The 19765-nt window shown below is 43.6% G+C and overlaps 1 protein-coding gene across 9 annotated transcripts in view; it reads left to right on the top strand.

The window, feature by feature from the left end:
- Positions 1 to 19765, top strand: part of NEO1 (neogenin 1) — a 168687-nt gene that overhangs the window by 75550 nt on the left and 73372 nt on the right. For all 9 annotated transcript variants that reach the window (XM_077785861.1, XM_077785858.1, XM_077785864.1 and 6 more), the window contains exon 5: positions 4824 to 4960. In XM_077785861.1, the coding sequence (XP_077641987.1) occupies positions 4824 to 4960 (137 nt within the window). The remainder of the gene's footprint in view (positions 1 to 4823; positions 4961 to 19765) is intronic.

Below are 19765 nucleotides of genomic sequence, written 5' to 3'. Positions count from 1 at the left end.
TGTTTGCCTTTCAAGTTGTATTCCTGAGGAGAATATGGATAGGAGTCTGTATGTATAGGAAAATAGATTAATTTTAAGGATAGGGAGTGGTAGGGTTTTGGTATTAAATATGTGTTATAAGATCTGGAGAAGAGGGAAGATTATTAAATTTGATGGATTATTTGTTGAAGACTGCAGTAAGATTTATGTTAATGGATAAATATGAGTAAACTTGAGTGATGGCAGCTTTGGCAGTTGTTCAGACAGCCTGTAATGAAATATATTGTGAAATTAGTTGCTCTGATAAAATATTTTCCAAATTAATTAGTGTGAGAGAAGGAAGCTTTGATGTTGGGTGAGAAAAGGAAGTTTACTTAGTGCTCCAAGTTTCCATTGGAACAAGGCTCTTAGAATTTCAAGGAATTCTTCTGAGCTCACTGACTTGAAGATTTTTAAAGAAATCTGATGGAGAGACTGCTGACTTCTTGGTTCTCCATAAAGAATGCCACTAAAGACTAAGAAGCTTTCCCTTGAACTGATTCACTGGTCCAACTTGTAATCTTCATATTTTGTAGTTTTCCCAAAACTCCACTGTCTGTAAAGAAAGGAGAAGACGAAACCCTGCTTAGGTTGAGGTGGAGCTCCAAAATCCAAAGGAGGGCTCCAGCCTTCTGTGTGGCCCATGGTAGCAGGTGGCACATGGACAGACATCATGCACATCATCCATGGGCTCAGCACTGGGAATATCCTCCTGCTTTTCCAGCTGGATTGGCTCCATGGACTGAGTCAGTAGTATCTCTGCCAGGAATTTGAAGAATGCTGAGGGAAATGGAAGGAAGCAGGGAAGGCACTGAAGTATGAAGTTATTGGAATAAATCTTAAGCCCTTAATGGAAAACTTCCTAAAGTAAAATCTCCTGTAGTGTCAACATTGCTTGGTACAAACGGCTAGAATGGAGGTGTTCTATTCAGGCTGAGTAGCTCTTCAGGTTTGAGCCAACTTGGAGCCTTTCTTGCCTAGTGAGTATTTTTTATTTCAGTCTCCAGTCTGGCTGAGGATCCTGCTGTGTGAAGGGTCTGTTCTTCGGCAAGTGCAGGATTCACTTTGTGCTTTTGACAATTCCTGACTTGGAAAGGGAAGTTCCAGGTGACTGCCCAGGTGGATTTGTCCCCAGAGCTTGGGATGCAGGCACAGAGAAATGTCTGGAAGATAATCTGCTCTGAAAACCTAGCAGTGTGTGCTCCAACAGCATCTATTGTATCTTCATTTATACTGGGACATGTCTGTGGGAGAAGGAGCAAATGCAGGTGCCACGGGATCTGAAAAACCTGCAGCAGATGAGAAGGTTTGTCTGAAATGAAACCATTGAAAGGACTGGAGCAGAAACATTTTAATGTCTGTAAAGTCCAGCAAGCTCTGCAGCAGGTTTCTGCTGTTCAGTTTAGCAAAATTTCATGTAATTGAAAAATTCCTGCAGAAACATGGTTGTACATGTAATACTTCCCTTCAGTGAGGGGACGACAGCTGAGGGCACTTGTGCCATGTTCATTTCTGCTCTGCTGGCTGTGCTCACATGAAGTCTGGGATTGTATGATCACATCCACATCCCTAATGCAGGGTTTTCCTTAGTGCTTCCCACAAATGTGTCAGATTCCCATTATTACACATTTCTGTTTGCAGGGTTCTGAGTGATTGGTACAAAGTGAATTAAACTTGCCCAGCTCAGGAAAGGTTAAGCATAGCTGAGTAATTATGGAGATTTTTCTGGTAGTAGATCCCACAAAATAATCTAATTTACTGTCTAATTTTATCTGCTGTACTTACTGAGACAGCAAATAGATTATAAGATGTTTGGGGAATAGTAATTTAAAAGAGGGAAGAAAAGCCCAAACCTCAGGGTATAACTGACAGTTTGACTACAGTAAATTAATAAAGGCTCACTATATTTTGTGATAATGAAACAGAAGGAGCCTGTGAGTGAGGCATCCGGAGTAGCTCAGTAATTGTTTGTTCTGGGGGTGCAAGTGAGGGCTGTATGGAATGCATATAAAAGGCTGGAATTTGATTTTCCTTTTCCCTGACATCTGAGTGATCAATCTTTGTTGTTTTTAATGACACTTGAAATTATGTTATCACTTTTATATTAAGCTGATTCTTTGTCTCCAGTGTCTGAAATCCGATTGCCTCGCTCTTTTGTGAAAATCCTTCATTGTCCTTACAAAATTAAGATGTTTTGTTTTATTATAAAAGAAGCTTTGCTTTAAGTCCAGAATTTTTCCACAGCTGATTCATACAGAGGGAATCACCAAGGAGTCTGGCAGATAAATTGTTTTCTTCCATTAAACTTCCACTGAATCACCTATTGGGAAATTGAGCCCAAATCTAGGTTATCTGGAGGAAAATAATCAAAGGGAATACAAACGTGGCACATGTTGAGATGGCTGAACAGGAGAATTCCCACAAACATTCGGATGCTGCAAGTAGTTTGTGAGATCCCCTAGGACAAGCTAAAGTGGCAAGCAGGAATAGTTTTTAATAGTTTTAGTAGCATCTGAACTGCTGTCAGTAACTTTCCCAGCGGCTGGCAGAGGGAAAGGAGCGCCCTAAGGCACGTGTTGCTTTTAGAGGGTAACAATGGATATCTTGGAAAAGGCATTAATGTCCTCAAAATGCCACAGACGCGCTGATGGCCTTTGATCATTCCTTCAGCATGTGCTAGTGGCAGTTCCTGGGGCACAGCTCCTTCCCTGCTCCATGTCCCGCTGTCCCTGGCAGATCCAGCTCCCTGCTTTCATCCCAGCCCTCAGCACATTGCCTGCTGCAAGAACAAAAAGTCAAAGCAGCTCTTTTACATAATAAAAGAAGGTTGAAAATTTCACGGATGGATGTGTCAAGGTCCAGGCTTGTCTTACTCTGGGTGTTTTTCTTTAGGCCTGGTTTTAGAGCCTGTCTGATGTGCCATTCCCACGCAAGGAAAGCCTGGGACATTTTTCCCAGCATTTGGGAAACTCTTAATATGATTTTTCAAATTCATATCTTCACTCAAATTCCCTGCACTTCTTCCAAGTTACCTTTCTATAGTCCTGGTGTTTCTCATGGGAACAGTATGGCTTTCCTTACAGAGCACCTGGACAGGGGACATCTCTTTGGATGCTTTTAACACTTAATGACACTTATGTTTTGTTTGCTCTGCTTTTAAATGTAATAACCAGAAATTTGATCAGCAGTTACAGTAGGATCATAAATCAATACTTATCTGATAAGTAAGAGTGAGATGAGGCAAAAGGCTGAGTCCCAGCAATGTACCTGTCCAAGCAGGTCAGGATTGGTGCTACTGGTGTAATTTTAGGGAAATTTCAAATGGAGAAAGCACTGAGATTGATTTTTGTCCATTGGCCATTCCAAATAGAGATCAAAAAGGCCATTGTTGTAATGTTCATACATGGGCAGAATTCTGTCCCTTCCTGCCCACAAGCCATGGCTTGAGAGTGCCAGGCAGGAAGCCACCAGGTTCCCTTCCCTGTCCCCCACTCTTCCTTTTCCAGCTGCAAACAAGAATGGCTCTGGGTCAGCATCCAAACACAACTTGTTGTCCTGGCTTGGGGTTCTTGGCATTTTACTGGAAAGTTTATTTGGTATTTCATGTGGAAACTTGGAGGGAGTGTTGAAGGAGCTTGGAAAAGTCATGTACAAATTTGTGTCAGGTGAGGGTCAGTGATGGCTGCAGTAGGAGGAGGATGTGGCTGGAGGCTGAGGGTGCTGCACTGAGCATGAAGTGCCACCTTTATCAGCCCCATTTAGCAGCAAAAGCAGAGAGATTGTAAGGGCTGGGTTAGAAACCCTTCCCTGCCCTTTGCAAGTCAGAGGGGGAGGGAGGTTCTGTACAGACCTGTTGTCACCTGATGATTCTGTATTTTGAATTTCTTATAACCTGTATCTTATTCTGAAGTATTTCATCTCTCAGGGGTGGCTTACCTATTCACAGAATTGAATTTATATTTACATTGTATAATGTGAACTGTTGTCCTTGTGTTGTAAAGGCACAGTCTCTCCTGTTGTACTTCCCTCAGCTTTCCAAGCAGTCAGTCATTCCAGCTGGATCTGCAAAATGTCTTTTTTTTAATTATGTGATTACAGTACCTCATTTTTCTTCAGTTCTGGCTGCTCTCTACTAAATACCTTGGATCACATTTAATTAAGAACAAGTGAAGCTGCAAGTGCAAAAGGATGAGCTGCTCTTGTGGAATTGATAGGGTTGAACTTAATTTTTAGTGTGGGATGTGATGGTGTAATTACAACTCCTCTGTGTCCCAGACTGGGGTGGTGTCCATGGAATGACCCTGTCCCTGTGTGTGCAGGTGTGAGGCTGTGTCCCTGTGTGCAGGTGTGAGGCTGTGTCCATGGAATGACCCATGGAATGGCCCATGGAATGACCCTGTCCCTGTGTGTGCAGGTCTGAGGCTGTGTCCCTGTGTGTGCAGGTGTGAGGCTGTGTCCATGGAATGACCCCTGGAATGACCCCTGGAGTGACCCTGTCCCTGTGTGTGCAGGTGTGAGGCTGTATCCATGGAATGACCCATGGAATGGCCCATGGAATGACTCTGTCCCTGTGTGTGCAGGTCTGAGGCTGTGTCCCTGTGTGCAGGTGTGAGGCTGTGTCCCTGTGTGTGCAGGTCTGAGGCTGTGTCCATGGAATGGCCCATGGAATGACCCTGTCCCTGTGTGTGCAGGTCTGAGGCTGTATCCATGGGATGACCCTGTCCCTGTGTGTGCAGGTGTGAGGCTGTGTCCATGGAATGACCCCTGGAATGACCCCTGGAATGACCCTGTCCCTGTGTGTGCAGGTCTGGCCGGTTCCAGCTGCTGCCTGGGGGTGTCCTGTTGATCCGGGACGTGGTCGAGGCCGACGCCGGGACCTTCACCTGCATCGCTGAGAGTGGCAACGACACCCTGGAGGCTCAGGCAGAGCTGACAGTCCAAGGTGGGTGAGATGTTTTGATTTTCACTGAAAACACTTCTCCAGATGACTAAATACCTAAATATCGAAGTTTATTCTGTAATTGGTTCTGTGCCCTGTTAAAAATCAAGCCCCCTCCAATACTGTTATAAATATTGTTACTCTGATTTATTATCCAGACTGCTTATGATTTCCTAAATAGCCAAATGAGCAATGTGCTTATATATAATACAACCTGTTGGTACTTAAAAGCTGCTCTATCTGCTCCTGTTGTATTAAATGGGGTTGATGTCATGTAGCTGAAGGAGGACCAAGGCCACAGTGTGGCTGATCCCATCTGAAAGTCAACCTGTGGTACTGCAACCTGGTTGTCTTTGGAAAGGACACCTCTAATGCATTTTTCATAATCCTTAAATACGTTGTTGTTTTCAATGAGCTTGCGAGAAGATAAAAGCAGAGATATTTGGTAATATGCTGGTTTATTTTGTGTGTAACTGTTTTGCTTACTCTTGCAAGATATTTTTACTAGAAAAAGCACTGAAATATTGATAATATAGTTTTAAAAAGCATCTTACTAAACATAAAATGTAAAGCAGACTAGGTCAGCAAAGAAAAAAGACTGCGTAAGGAGTGGGAAAAAAAATCAGGTAAAAGTTTGCCTTCCTTGACTTTCTTACATTCCATGAGAAAATATGTGTTTTTTACTGATTGGACCCTTAGTAGGGGTTTCCAGTTCTTCCTCTGGAGTTTCATGGCATATGCAAGATCTTTACAAGAGCCTGCCTGACTTCTTTTACTGTGGACTGTGGTGCTACAAAGTTGGTCTAAAAAGTAATTCTGGGAGGAGAAATTTATTCACTGAACATCCATAAATGAAAGATTTTCTATAGACAAAAAGATAGGTTTTCTGACCAAAAGGAAGCACTCAGACTCTATCTGGTCATGCAGAAAACTTTACATTTTTCTTACCTTGTATCTTGGCCAAAAGAATAAAGATTTGGTGCTCTGGCTTTGGAAATACCTCCAAGCTTGATACTTAGAACACTTTACAGTGGGTTCAAACAGCTCACTGTGTGCTGTGTTTAATTCAGTTCCAGCCTCTATTTCACAGAATTGGTTTTGTGTTTTATGGGCAGTGACAGCAATTAAAAACATTAATGAAATGATGCAATGAAGCAGGTTGTGGATAAAGCTGAGAGGAGCCTTAGTGCAGGACATCCAGCTAGGTCACCTGGGGATGAAAGTGAATAGTGAACTGGAGACAACTCTTCAGCTCCTTTTCTGGACCATTGTAAAGGATTCCTTCATTTGGCTGTGAAGGCTTAGAATGTGTTCTGCCAGGCCTTCCATGCTGATGTTACACACCTGGCACTGGAAAGAAAATCCTTTATGCTTGAGTATTAAAATATATTAAAGATTCTACAGAGTGCATTTCAGATAGCGACATTTCTGATTTTACTTCTTAGTTCTAATCTTAATTCTGTTTTCCTTGAGAGGTCACTGTAGGGAGTAATTGTATTTCTGCATTACTGTACTTTGGTGCAGGGTTGAATAGCTTGGATAACTGTTACCTGATCCCTGGATCATTTTCTTCTAGACCAAAGAAATTGTCATTCCTCCCCACCTAATAACAGCATGATTTTGCTTAATTTAAGTTCTTTCTGCCATTCTTGGAAATTAGTCTGGCAGCATTTCAGACAAAGAATTATTTTTTTAGGTACTGTATTTTTCTGCAGCTCTCCTTGAAGCCCTTGTTTTTTTCTAAGAGGTTTCACTCTGTACTGGGGGTTGTGCTCAGGCAGCCAATATTTTCCCTTCTAATGACATTTCCCCATGGCAGTTTAGACATGGAATTCTGTGCCAAGGGGGATGATGCCTTTGCTTGGCAGTGGTAGGGCAGTGGAACTGGAGAGGTGTTCCTGTGGCTGCCTCTTGACTGAGGTTTCCTGGCAGTGCCGGGTATGGGCTGACTGGAATTTCCAGGCAGAAACAACCTGCTTTATCCACTTGTAAGTTTGGCTTGTGCATGGACTCAGAGGAATGCTCTTAAAGGCTCCTTTGCTCCATGGCCAGCTTTTCTGTGTTCTCTGACAAGGTTACAAAACCCTGTAAGCAAATGACTGTCTCTGGTATGGTGCTGGCCACTGAATTCTCCTTCCATGGCAGTGGGGATAAAATTCCTGACCTCCCTGGGGAGAGGGTGCCCTCAAGTGTGTCACACTGAGGCTGTGCTCAACTGGCAGGAAAATAGCTGAGTCTTACCCTGGGTTTGTGTAAGGTATGAGGGAGGTGGCTGAGGAAAGCTTATTCCAGCTTATATGGGACTGTACAGCCATCAATCTTGGGAGTTCCTGGGTGTTTTCTGTTACTTTTGGCACCATTTTCAGTTGGGGTAAGTGGCACCTTCAGTGCTGTTACTTAGGTCCTATTGGTGACATTTAAGGATATCACTGGTTTCACATATCTGGAAATAGTTGAACCCCTGTGTCATAAATAAAAGTTGCTGGAGGAGCCTTTTATTGCCCTAATGCTGGGTTTAAAAAATGATTGGGATTTGTTTCCCTACATACATCACAGAAGGACTGAATCAGGAAAATGACCTTTAAATTGAAAGGTAATGAGAGTCCAGAAGAATTCTACACAAATGTGTTTTCAGACTCTTTATCTGCATTGTGTATCTGGGAGGTAGAGTCAAGACATTTCCTTACCTTTGGAAGGGAATTTTGGCTGCCCTGTTCCTGGAAGTGTCCAAGGCCAGGCTGGCCAGGGCTTGGCACAACCTGGGCTAGTGGAAGGTGTCCCTGCCATGGCAGGGGGGATGGAATGACCTGTCAGGTGCCTCCCAACCCAAACCATTCAGTGATTCTATGTATCTGCAAACTGGGGATTCCACAGACCCACTGGTCACACACTGACCCTTTGCCTGGTGCATCTGAGAAGTGGCTTCATGTGGGAGAGAACAGGGAATGTGCCAGGCAGAGCTGTGGCTGAGAGTGCCAGCCCCTAAAGCTGGGCACTGCTGAATCCTGCCCACACTTGGGGTAGGGCCAAACACAGAATGGACAAAATGTGTGGGCACCTTTGTTCCCAGAGTGTCACAGAATGTGGAAAAGGCACCTCCTCAGTTTTCCTTGGGTGCAAAAGCAGGTGTCACTGGGAAATGGATTTGTAGGGAATTCTCCAAACCTGCCAGAAGGCTCACACTGTGTGCAAACCTTGAGATAAGAAATGCTGACTTAGAAATGCCATGGGATAGGACAGACATTGCTGAGAGAGAATGGAACCAGAAGCAAGTTTCAGGATGGCCTTGCAAACAAGACTGGATACTTTGGAGAAATGGAACTATGGAAGATGCATTTTGGATGTTTGGCTTTAAGGCATTTACAGCATGGTGTGACAAAAGCTGATAGGCCAAGAGACACTTGTAATTAGGAAAAAGTTGGCTTCTGATTGTGATGGAGTGAATTATAACATCTGCATTGTCTCACCTTTCTCATGAGACTGAAAATAGAATGAAAGTTTTTAAACCACCTCTCAGTTGCCCCATCTCTGGGTCAGAAAAGGGCCTAATCCAACAGGTCACCACAGTCCAGGCTAAGCAAAGGCAGGACACTTCCCATGGTGGAGGCAAGAATTTGGTGTCTGAAGGTCACCTCTCCCTCGGCTCTAGGGACAGTGCTCTCCCCTCTCTGTGGGTGCTGCTATCGAGTTATTTACCACATCTGTAATGAATCGAGAGCACTGGAAAAATTTGTTTTGCTGCCCCCAGCCATGAAAGAATCTGTAGCATTTCCCTCAGATAAGATTGGGAAGTGATGACAGCAGAGCTGGGGAAACAGGTAGTTACTGTATTTAATCTGCTCAGCCTGGAAGAGCCAGAGTGGCAGTTAAATACTGGGAAGGTCACAAGTTCAGCCTTCATCTGGGCAATATTTCAAATTTATGGCTGTGCCCAGTGCCCTGGGGGTTTGTGCAGGGCCTGGGGCTGAGTGGGGTCACCACAGGGGCTTCCTGTGGCCTGCCTTGGTGCTGGGGTGGGGACAGCAGCTTGGGGGGACTTTCTCTCCCTGTTGAAATATGTACTGCAGTTAATAATGAACCAGAAAAATCATAAACAAAAAAACCAAAAACCCCTTCCATTTTCATTCTCCTATAAAATTGACATGGCAGGTCTGAAGCCTCTAAAATAAATTAGTCCCTGTGTTTGTGGGAGAAGAGTGGGAGTTGCTCTGTGCTGTTGCTTGTTATTGCCTTTCAGTGAGTTTTTGGAATAGAAGAAAGTCAACTTCTGAGTTGTCTAGGACAGCATTCAGTGTCTGCTAGTGTATATGAAGTATGATGTATGAAATGTCTCACTGTGTTAATGTAACTAAATTAAAAAATAAAACAAGAGAAGCTTCTTTTGGGGTATCTGTAATGATAAAACAGAGCTTGTCTGTGGCAACTGGCTGATCACAGCCTCGTTCGTGCTGCCAGAGCAAATTGTATGGAAAAAAAACAATGCAAAAATGTTTTGATGTAATTGTCCACTTTGTGCTTTAGAAGGAAGTGCTGGAAATATTTTCAGTAGAGCTGACAAGGCTTACAGCAGTGGCAAAGCCTTATTCCAGCAGAAAATAGGATATTTTTGAGTGTTGGTCCTGCAGTGTCAGAGAACAGTGATTTCTGTGCTCTGGAGGGATGGGCAGGATTGCCTCACCTTGATTTCCCTGTTGCCTTTGCTCTTGCTGGGATGGGGTCTCTAGTACTTTGATTACTCATAGCATGTCATTATTTTAAATTTTTAATTGAAGATTTTGGCTTAAAAACTTGTTGTGATTATGCATCTATTAACATATGACTTGCTATTAAAATAAAATGAGAATGTGCCAGGATGTGTGAGGCAAGTCAAGACTTTCTTTAAAAGAGAACCAGGACAGCTGCAGAAGGAAGAGCCTGAATATGAAGAACCCTGGGCTTGTTTTCCTGGGTTCTCTGGGGCAGCTGCTTTGAGAAAAGCTGATGCCATCCTGCCCCAGAAATTGTAGCTGTTTGCAAAGCACATTAAGTCCTGCAGCAGCAGAGTAATATGTCTGGGTAACTGTTATTTTTGCATTAAGCTTTCATTATTATTGAAAACAATTCCAGGGAAGAAATTTGAACCATCACTGAAAATTGCTCAGACCTCTCTCATACCTGCTAGATGATCTTCATCGATTTCTCTCTCTAATTAAGCTCAGTGCTGTATTTGATAATGGGCTGCTCCTCAATTAGAGATTCAGGAGATGCTTCATGAACCTGAACTTGTCAAAGGCTCACATGGGGGACAAAATATTGTCTTTTTGGGGGTCTCAGAATGTGCTGTTTGGGGAAGCTCTTGGTAGCAAAAACAGCACCTTGGCTTCATGGGAGTTATTTTTTGCCCTGGCAATGTAATGAGTAATTAGTGACCTTTTTTCTGTAGTGATGCAAACAAGAGCAGAGAGTGCAGGAGTCCGGTGTGGATGAGCTGAACTCCCTGAAATTTGGGTCTCTACCACTGCACTTCACTGTTTGTCTGAAAAGGCTTTCTGAAAGTCCTCACTGTTGCTCCTTGGTGTAGTTTAATGTGAATGGAGTTCACACTTTACTTGTGAATTCAACTAACTGGGACTTTTTGCCTCTCACATTTGTATTCAAGGCAAGTGTTCCTGGTGGAAAAGTTATAAACAGATATTCAGAGATGGGAGAGGAAGGACAGAGGAGTGTTATTTTAAAGCTACATGACTTGTTCAGGTTGTACCTGGACACCAGAAATGGCCATCTTCAGGAGAGGTGTAATTTTTAATACTGAAGGTAAACTGCCCCAAGGTGTTCTTTGCATCGTGCAAAAAGTCCCACTCCTGTTCAAGACTGTGACCTGATTCCTGTTCCACAGGGCTTGGGCTCAGCAGAACCTCTGCTTTTCCTGCTCAGTGTCTAAATCTTGTTCTGTAGCTGGACTGTTGTAAGTTTGCAGGTTTTTTGGTCTGTCTTGATGTTTTTCTAAGACCAGGAGGAGCATTTGTCCAGCCCTTGACACATGGAAGAGAGCTTGCCATGGTTCTCAATGTGGGCTCCAACATTTGTTTTATTTAGCTGTATTTCTGAAAGTCACCCATGAGCTTTGCTGGAATTTCAAGGAGCATTCTGTGGTAGCAGTGCAGATGTTTCACACTCCGTGGTGGTGTCAGAGCTCAGTGAAATGTGTTGTAGGAGAAGCCCAGGGGAGCCCTGCCGGGCCACGATCTGTGCCTTGCCGCCGTGTTCCAGGCGGGGGGCACTCGGCAGCTCAGGGCTGGGAAGGTTTTCCAGCCTTTCCTGGGCTCAGGGCTGGGCAGGGGCAGCTGCTGGGTGTGCCTGGGTCAGTGGGATGGATCCCTGTGCCCAGGAGGAGGCTGGGATGATCCCAGGGTGGTCCTGGTGGTGGGGACAGGGATGATGTGCAGCCCCTCTGTATGGACCATCACCAGCACCATGGGTGTGCAGGCCCCAGGTAATCCTGCTGCAAGGGAGGCTGCTCCTCTTCCAAAGTCTCTTTTCCAAAGACCTGACAACATTTAATTGTGAAGTTCTTGTACATGAAACATCTGAAATTCCCTGTATTTGTAAAGGCAAATACAAAATTTGTATCTGTGCAGTGTGGGAAGAAGCAGCCCCACATTCCACCTTCAATAATTCTGGAAAGCTGAAAGATTAATTAGAAGATTTTTTTGTGCAGTTATGGCACAGTTTACAAGGATTGCTCCAAGACCGATTTTATCTGGAAAAGTTATCTTTGTGTTACAGAGGTGCTGCAGAGCTTTCAAATGGATTTTTGTGGCACTGAAAAAAACAGTTATAAAACAGCCCCCAAATGGGCAGGAGTTAATGTGGACAGGGATGAGATCCTTTGGGATGGGTGTCCATAATGGAGTGACATGTGGATTTGGGAGGTAAGATCCAGAAGTGCACATGCCAGGAAGATGAGATACATGTGGAATTTAAAAAAAATCCTCTTTGTGAGATATATATATTTATAAAAAACCCATTAAGAAAGACAAAACCAAATTATCAGTAACCTATAGAATTTACATAAATGGTTTTCCTTGTAAATGTTCTTGAGGAATCCTTGGGGATAATGAAAATGTTACTAAATTAAGCAGCAGTGTCTTAAATATCTACAATGTCGAAACTGATATTGAACTGAGGGAATTGTAAAGGCTGGTTTCTCTTTCAGGCAGAGTTTCTAATAAATGGGATCATATTAACAGGGGTTTGAACCAGCTGCTGCTTTAGGGACAGAAATCCTTTTCCCCAAAAATGGCTTTTAAAACAGTAAGCTGAGGCTTTGCCTTTGGCCTAGACAGTCAGTTACAGAAAATGCAGAGTTTTGCCCAGGGTTTATATTTAGGGATGGAGTCTTTTTTGGTCTCCAAAGTAAAAATGTGCTTTTTAGTTCGGAACAGGCTTTGTCCAGCCTGGGATTTACTCTTTTTGCAGTGTGTTTCTCATACAATGCTGTAGGACAGGTAAGCCCAGCTGGCTTATGGTCCCAAGTGCTCTTGGATGCTTTTAAGGATTCAAGGATACAGTAGATGTATGTACTAGAGATAAGCTAGAGGGGTTTTAATACTGCTTTTATTCCCCATCAAAAGGAGATGACAGAATTTCAATTGCAAGCTAGAAGCTGAAAGATTCAGTAGTAATTTTTAAGTTGCACATGCCAGAGACTTCCAAGAAATGTGGATGTGTGAACTAAGCAGCTCATTAAAATGCCTTTTGCCTCTAAATGAGACTCTTTTTATAGGAGTTGTGCCCTAAATGGTGAGTACTTTTCTCTGTGCATCAGGGTCATCCTTCCATATTAAATGGTTGAATCAAGCTCCAAGTTTAATTTTTGAATTTATGGGATTTAATTTTTTTTCCATTTCAGCAGAAACTTTTGCACTGTTTTCACACCACCAAATTTCGTGATGAAAACTGAGGGTGATGTTAAAGTGGAAATGCTGAGGATCACCACACATCAATCAGTCTTGAGAGAGAGTCCATACCATAAAGTGAAATATACTTTCTTTCAAGTTAAGTTTTTATGATGGTTAAGCTGACTCTCATCCAGCAGATAATTGATTTCTCTAATGGGAGCCAGATTATTGCCATTACTGGATGTCTCATTATCCAAGCTCTAGGCTTTGGCAGGGAAGTTTCTCCCGAAATTGCAGAGATGAAACAATCCAGTAATTTGTGGGAAGGAGGAGGGCTCTTATCTGTGCTGGCTGATTCCCTACGTAGTCTTGCAGTTAATTAGTTTGTCTTCGTGAGGAGAATAATTTCAAGGAAAACCACGGTGGAGTTTGGGTTCCTGGAGTAAAAAGGGCTTGGTTATGGTGCCAGTGGAAGTTAAACACTTGGAGGAGATGGGAAGCCTTAGAGGCAGATGTGAGCTGCCTAATGAAGGTGGTTTTGTGCTCCTCAAGGTGCTCTCTCCTGAGGGGTGCTGGGGGCAGGCCTGGAGGAAATGGGAACAAGATCTAAGATAGTCACAGAAGGAAACCAGGCTCAAAGCAGGCTGGTTAATGGTTAATGAAGGGCAGAACATTATTTTTATATTGAATATTTTTGTACCCAGTCCTGAATTCTGGCAGCTCTGCTGGTCTTGTTTGTTTTCAAGTCTTGACTCAAAGGTTGCATCTGTGATCTCTATTTTCACATCCTTAGGAGCTTAAATGTAGACTCAGTATAATGTGAAGCAAAGCACTTTGCAGGTGAGGATATGAATTGCAGTGCTGTGGTACCTCAAAGCACCTGTGCTCTGCAAGTGCCACTCCCCAGGCTGTGTGTCTCTCACATCAGATGGTTTTACCTTCAGGGAAGCACTTGGTTCTGTGAACACAATTTGAATAAAAGGGGGTTTGTGCTCATCCTGAGTTACAATGCTTGAAAGGCCCCCTGGAACCTCCCCATTACTGACAGGTGAATGCACACAATGTAGGGTTGCTCAGGATTTCTCTGTATTGCCTGCAAGTTGCAGAAGCTTCCCAAAAAGTGCTGCTTGTCTGTCAGGAGCTGGATCAGCAAGCACAAGGACAATATATTTTTTCCATAGCAATGTGGTAGAGTGGAATGGGACTTGAAGGAGATGCAACAGTTTTGGCAGCCTTTGGAAATAATTCTGCTTCATGTTCTGTAATTCCATGAGCTCTGTAGTGTTTTGGAGCTCCAACCTCCAGTTATTGCTGTTTATCCTGATGGAATAACGTTCTTGAAAGACCCTGGGAAGCACAGGGCAGTCAGTGCCACCTCAGTGCCCAGCAGGGCCATGGAGCAGATCCTGCTGGAAGCTGCAGGAAGGCACAAAGGGAAATGAGGTGAGTGAGGGAAGAGCAACAGAACCATCTGCAAAGCACCAGGCCCTGTCCTGGTGATCCCAGCCTCTGGAGACTCGTGGATTTGGTGATGTGCCTCTGGGTGAGTGAGGAATTGTGCCCACAGCTTCCCTGTGAGGGTGGCAGGCCCTGGCACAGGGTGCCCAGGGGAGCTGTGGCAGTGCCCAGAGCCAGGGCTCTGAGGCTTGGGACTGGCCCTTCCCCAGCACCCCATGGCTCGGTGACAGGGGTGCAGCTGCTGGGGGCCAGGAAGCTCAGGGGGGCCTTGTGCACAGCCAAAGAAGCTGAACTTCAAATACGTCACTTTTCTGTACTGAAAGTCTCTTTTGAGATGAGTTTTTAGCAGCTTACAGCTCTGAGAGCTGAGTCAGGGCTGCAGAACAAACATTTCACTAAATTCTAATGATTTACTATAAGCTGTGTGCCTTGCTTTGGGCAGAACCTTTAAAATATAATGTTGCCTTTCCTTTCCCCTTTAGGCAAATAATTTTTTCAGCTTTCCCAGTACATGTATAATTAATAACTTTGTTTACTGACAATGTCAACACTAACATAGCTCTGATTTGTAGTGTTTATCTTTTGCCTGTTTCCTGTAGCACAGACTAAGATGCCACATAGAGAAGAAACTGTATTTTAGGAAGGTGCTTCCAATGGGAAGATAGTAGAAAAATAAGAGTTCATTACCACCACCCTAGTATGTTCTCTTGGCTTCAGAAGAAACCATAAGGCTCAAATCATTGTGCTTTAAATAATTAGCTGAAACTTTGCTTTGCTCTCTGGGAATTTGCATGGAGTGGGAAAGGAGAAGAACCACTGGAGGCTTTGTGGGGCTGGGGAGGAGGCTCAGTTCCACAAGCTCAGGTTTCTGGGGCTGGAGCAGCTGTGGCTCTGTCCTTGGCACTGGCTGTGCTTTTGCTCCCAGTCACACACTCAGTCTGCACGGTGCATGCTTCTTGCTCTGCTAATTTGCTTAAACGATCATTAGCGTGATTAACCATTAGAGGAGTGATTGCAGAGCTGCTGATCTCCCTGCTGCTGCTGCTCAGATGCAGCTGGGACATCCAGACAGACACACAGAGGATCATTAGAAGTGAGGGTTTCCACAATGGACCTGGTAACTCATGTAAAATTCCCCTGGGTGTAAGCAAGTGCTGGAGCACGTGAAAAAAAAAACCTTTTATGGAGCCTCCAAAGGGTTTCCATGGACTGCTGGTGCTGTTAGCAGAGCTCTGCATCAGCACATCAGCCACACTAACGTTAAATCAGGACTTGGAATACTTGGGTAAAGGACTGTGGCTTCAAATGTTAAGCTGGTTCTGTTGGAAAGTGGAACTTGGCTTCTTTACTTTCACATGGGATTGTAATTGTTGACTGTTGTTTTCCAAGGAAAAGAGAAAATTCTTTGAAGTGCAGGAAAATCTCAGGGATTAAAGGGAATATTTAAATTCTGGATGTGGCACTTGGGGCTGTGGTTTAGTGATGGATCTGGCAGTGCTGGGGTAATGGTGGGACTCAATGATCTTGGAGGTTGTTTCCAACCTAAAGAATTGTTTGGTTTGCCTGGAACAGCTCAGATGGGTCGTCTGGAAGACCATCTTCCCCTTGTAGGGACCCATTGTTGTACCACTTTACCAGAAATACTGCTCCAAGATAGTATTTTAAAATTATTGAACGGTGTTTTTATAAGGAGGCTCCTTTGCCTTGTTAGCGTGGTCACTGTTTAATTTGCTAATCTAAAATATGAATACTGAAGTCTCTTAGAACTCCTAATCCATTAACTGTTATTACTAATTTGTAGTTAAAATGTGTCAATACTCTGTTTCCCTTTGAGAGAAAAAATCTTTTCTAGCATATCACAAACTTTAAATATTAAAAACTTCCTTGGATTTAAGGTGTGCACCTGATCCATAATACCTGTCTCAATTTCTTTACCATTACCCAAATTACTGCATTTTATTTAAGAAAAAAGAGCGTTACTGGGGTCTGTGCTTTTCTGAATTCCTGCTGCTCTCACTGGCCTCATGTGCTGGGCCAGGTTTCAACATAAGAGAGTGTAAAGGCAAATTTGTACCTGTGCAGTGTGGCAAGAAACAGCCCCAGATTCCACCCTCAGGAATTCTGGAAAGCTGAAAGATGAATTAGAAGAATTTTTGTGCAGTGAATGCCACAGTTTACAAAGATTGCTCCAAGTTTATTTTGTATTCTTGTGTACCTCAGTGATTAGAATCCATTTGAAGATAAAAAAATGTAAAAGATAAAAATGAAAAAAAAAAAAAAAAGTAAAAATCCCTTTTGGTAGAGCCCCCCAAGAGCTCCTGATGGATGGTGGCAGCTCTGGTCGCTGCCAGGGATTGCTGCAGGACCCCGTGTTCTGCCAGTGTCCAGAGGCAGATGGCTGAGGGGATTTCAGCAAAGGCTGAGAACAGTTGTTATTTCCCCTGAGTAATGCTTTGTTCTCCAGGCAGACTGGGCTTTCCTCTGTGGTTTCTCCATTATTTATCAATCCCCATAGATTTCTTTTCTATAATTCCATTTTCCTCTCTCACTCCATGTAAACATCTGGTATCCCCCTCATCCCATGGCTCTGAGAAGAACGGCACCTTTTTTTCTTTATTTGGTGCCAATCTGTTAAATTTATTTGGTTTTTCTTTTCCCAGTTTTCATGGGAAAGGCTGAGCCAGTCCACCCTTATTCCCCCACTATGCCAGGCATGTTTATCTAGGCCTTTATTGAGTCCTTTGAGTTGTTTCTTTTCAGGCTGCAGAGTCTTGTTTGCTTGTTCCTTACACGGAAGCTGTTATTGAAGTGGGTTGTAATTAAGGTTATTTTTGGGATTTGTAAATTAGAAGGGACTTTGATGCGAAGATGGGCCTGCATTCACTGAGCTGGAAAGGAATTGGAATTGATGTGGAAAGCCAGCCTGCAGAATTTGTGTCATTACAAGACAAAAACATGGAGCAGCAGTAACTCTGTATATTTTCTTTTGAACTTGATCAGGAAAAAGCTATTTTTAATAGTGCCAGGATCCTGCAGCAGCTATTGGTGAACATGAGAGGGGCTTAGATGAGCCCATAAATTATTTTTACTGTTCCCGGCCCTAGTTTGTCTTTTCCCCAAATGATCTGAGGCAATCTGTATTCAGTGAACAAACAGCTTAATATTTGAAATAATCTTGAAATGTGTGTCCTTCCTGGCCTTTGGAGCGCCTCAGTCTGTAGTACACAAATGCACCCCCTCACTGTGAGGGCTGCACTGGGAAATATTTAAAGATATGGCATGTCAAGGCTTGCTGGCTTTAATTTGTCACGTCCTCTTTCCCCTTCTTATGGGATGGAGTTAGGAAATTCTTAAATACGTATTCTCCTGCTGTTTCTCCCCAGGATCTCACTGCCTTGTGCACTGCACAAACTTCACAGTGCTACTTTATTTAGAAATATTCAATATTTGATATTTTTCCTTATTCAGGGGATAGTGCCATGATTTATTTATACTGCTCGGTTCAAATCCATATTTATTCCTGTTTTGGTATTCAGCTCCATGGCACCTGAATCATTCATAACCACTAATGAATGTATTTTTGCTCTCTGCTGAAATGAAGTGGCATTGAATCCATTTAAAAAATTGACTGGGACATAGAAAAATTAAGAGGAAATGTATCCAGCTGTTTTAGTGCCCAGTGTGAGACACTTCAGCATTGATTTTTCAGAATATGCATCCCCTAATCTGTCCCTTCAGAGCTGTGACCGAGGGGCCACAGGCACCTCTCAAATATGGGATTTGCTCCATAAATGTCCACCCAATCCCACCGGAGAGCTGGGGCTGGGGAAGGCACCTGGGATTCCAGGGCTGTCACATCCTGGGCCATTCATTCCCTCTCCATGGTGCTTTGCAGTCCCTCTCTGCTTGCCAGGCACCTCCTTGTCGTCTTCAACAAAGTCAATAGTTCTGTACTTGTTATTTTATAATCTTCACACATCAAAATTATTTGAATTTTTGTAAACTTAGGATTTGAATTTTTGAAAGACTCAAGAAAAGAAAATAAAAGTGGGAAGTGTGCCATATTCCAAATTCCAGTTATAAAGCATTTCTTACTGAGGTGTTTGGGTGTAATTCTGGGTGGAGGGAGGAACTGGCCCTATATGCACCATATATATCCATATATATCCAGAATAAACATCCCTAAATCCTGAAGTAACACCGCGTTGTTCACAGGGATTGCTCCTCCCACTAAATAGTCCCAGGGCAGATGGAGGATCCCTGCTGGGGATTTCTTTGGAGTGAGCAGGAGGGATCTAAACAGACACCAGAGGCAGCGTGGTGGGAACTGGGACTGCGAGTTTTGCCTGGAAATAGCTGGAAATGGGAAACAAGGCCCCAAAGGCTCTGGGCCTTGTCGTGCTCAGGGCTGTCTGAGGCCTCTTCCAGCTTGGCTTTGTGTGGAAAATGAGGGCTCTGGAATCCAATAAAAATTTCATTGCCTTTGGCAGTGCTGTAAGAAGTTTAAATTTTGATGAGCGTTCTTGTTATTCAGATGTTTCCATGGTACTTGGAGTAGATTCAGGGTCAAACAGGCGAGATTTCTCCTAGAAGGGCTGGGGAAGGAGAGCTTAGTAAAACAGAGAAATAATGAATGTAGCAGTTTTACATTATTGATGCCTAGATTAAGGTTTTTACTTCTAAAAATCACCCAAGAAGTTGTGTGGAAGGCTCGCTTCGAATGATAATCAGTAATACCCTCTGCTAAGCATTGAGTGAGCTCTGCTCTAGTTTGTTACAGTTGATAAGCTTTTCCATGTCATCTGGTGAACTCATTTCCATATAGAAATCTCTTTTGTCATCTGCCCTTTGTCTGAGTTCCTCCTTCATTGGGGAGTTCACCCCGAGAGCAGCAGGTTAATCCCAGCCTCTGCCTCCACAGGTTTTGGGAGACGCCCTTCCACAGAGGGTGGGCTCAGTCTGAACAAGAAGGAAATAAATGTGTTGTGTTTTTGGACATGGAGGGCTTTACTGGCAGCACTGGAGGAGAGGTGGCAAGTGCAGAAGGTATTGAGGCCAAAAGTCTCCCATAGAAGGAAACTGGAATCTGTAAATTTGTACATCTTCAGTCCACAGGTGGTTTGAGTTTTCACTTGTGTGTTCCTCTCTTGTGGGACAGACACTCACTGGTGGGGCCAAATATTCCTGACAGACCCACAGAACAGCTGGGATTCAAAGGGACCCCTCGAGACCATGCAGTCCATTCAGGGTCATCCAGGTGGGTTTGGGATGTCTCCCAAACCTGGAAGACTCCACACACCCTGGTCAGCTGTTCCAGGGTTCTGCACCCTCCTGGAAAGCAGTTCTTCCTCACAGTCAGTGGAACTTGTGATTTAATTTTTTTGCCCTTTGCTTTCTGTCCTGTTGCTGAATACCAAAAGTGTTAAGGAAGCAGCTTTTCCCTAATCTTGGACAAAGGTCAGTGTTTCAT

The sequence above is a fragment of the Lonchura striata genome, chromosome 11 (assembly GCF_046129695.1).
Source record: "Lonchura striata isolate bLonStr1 chromosome 11, bLonStr1.mat, whole genome shotgun sequence".
Taxonomy (NCBI): domain Eukaryota; kingdom Metazoa; phylum Chordata; class Aves; order Passeriformes; family Estrildidae; genus Lonchura; species Lonchura striata.
The sequence above is the reverse complement of the archived record's forward strand: the minus strand, read 5'-3'. Positions and strand labels throughout refer to the sequence as shown.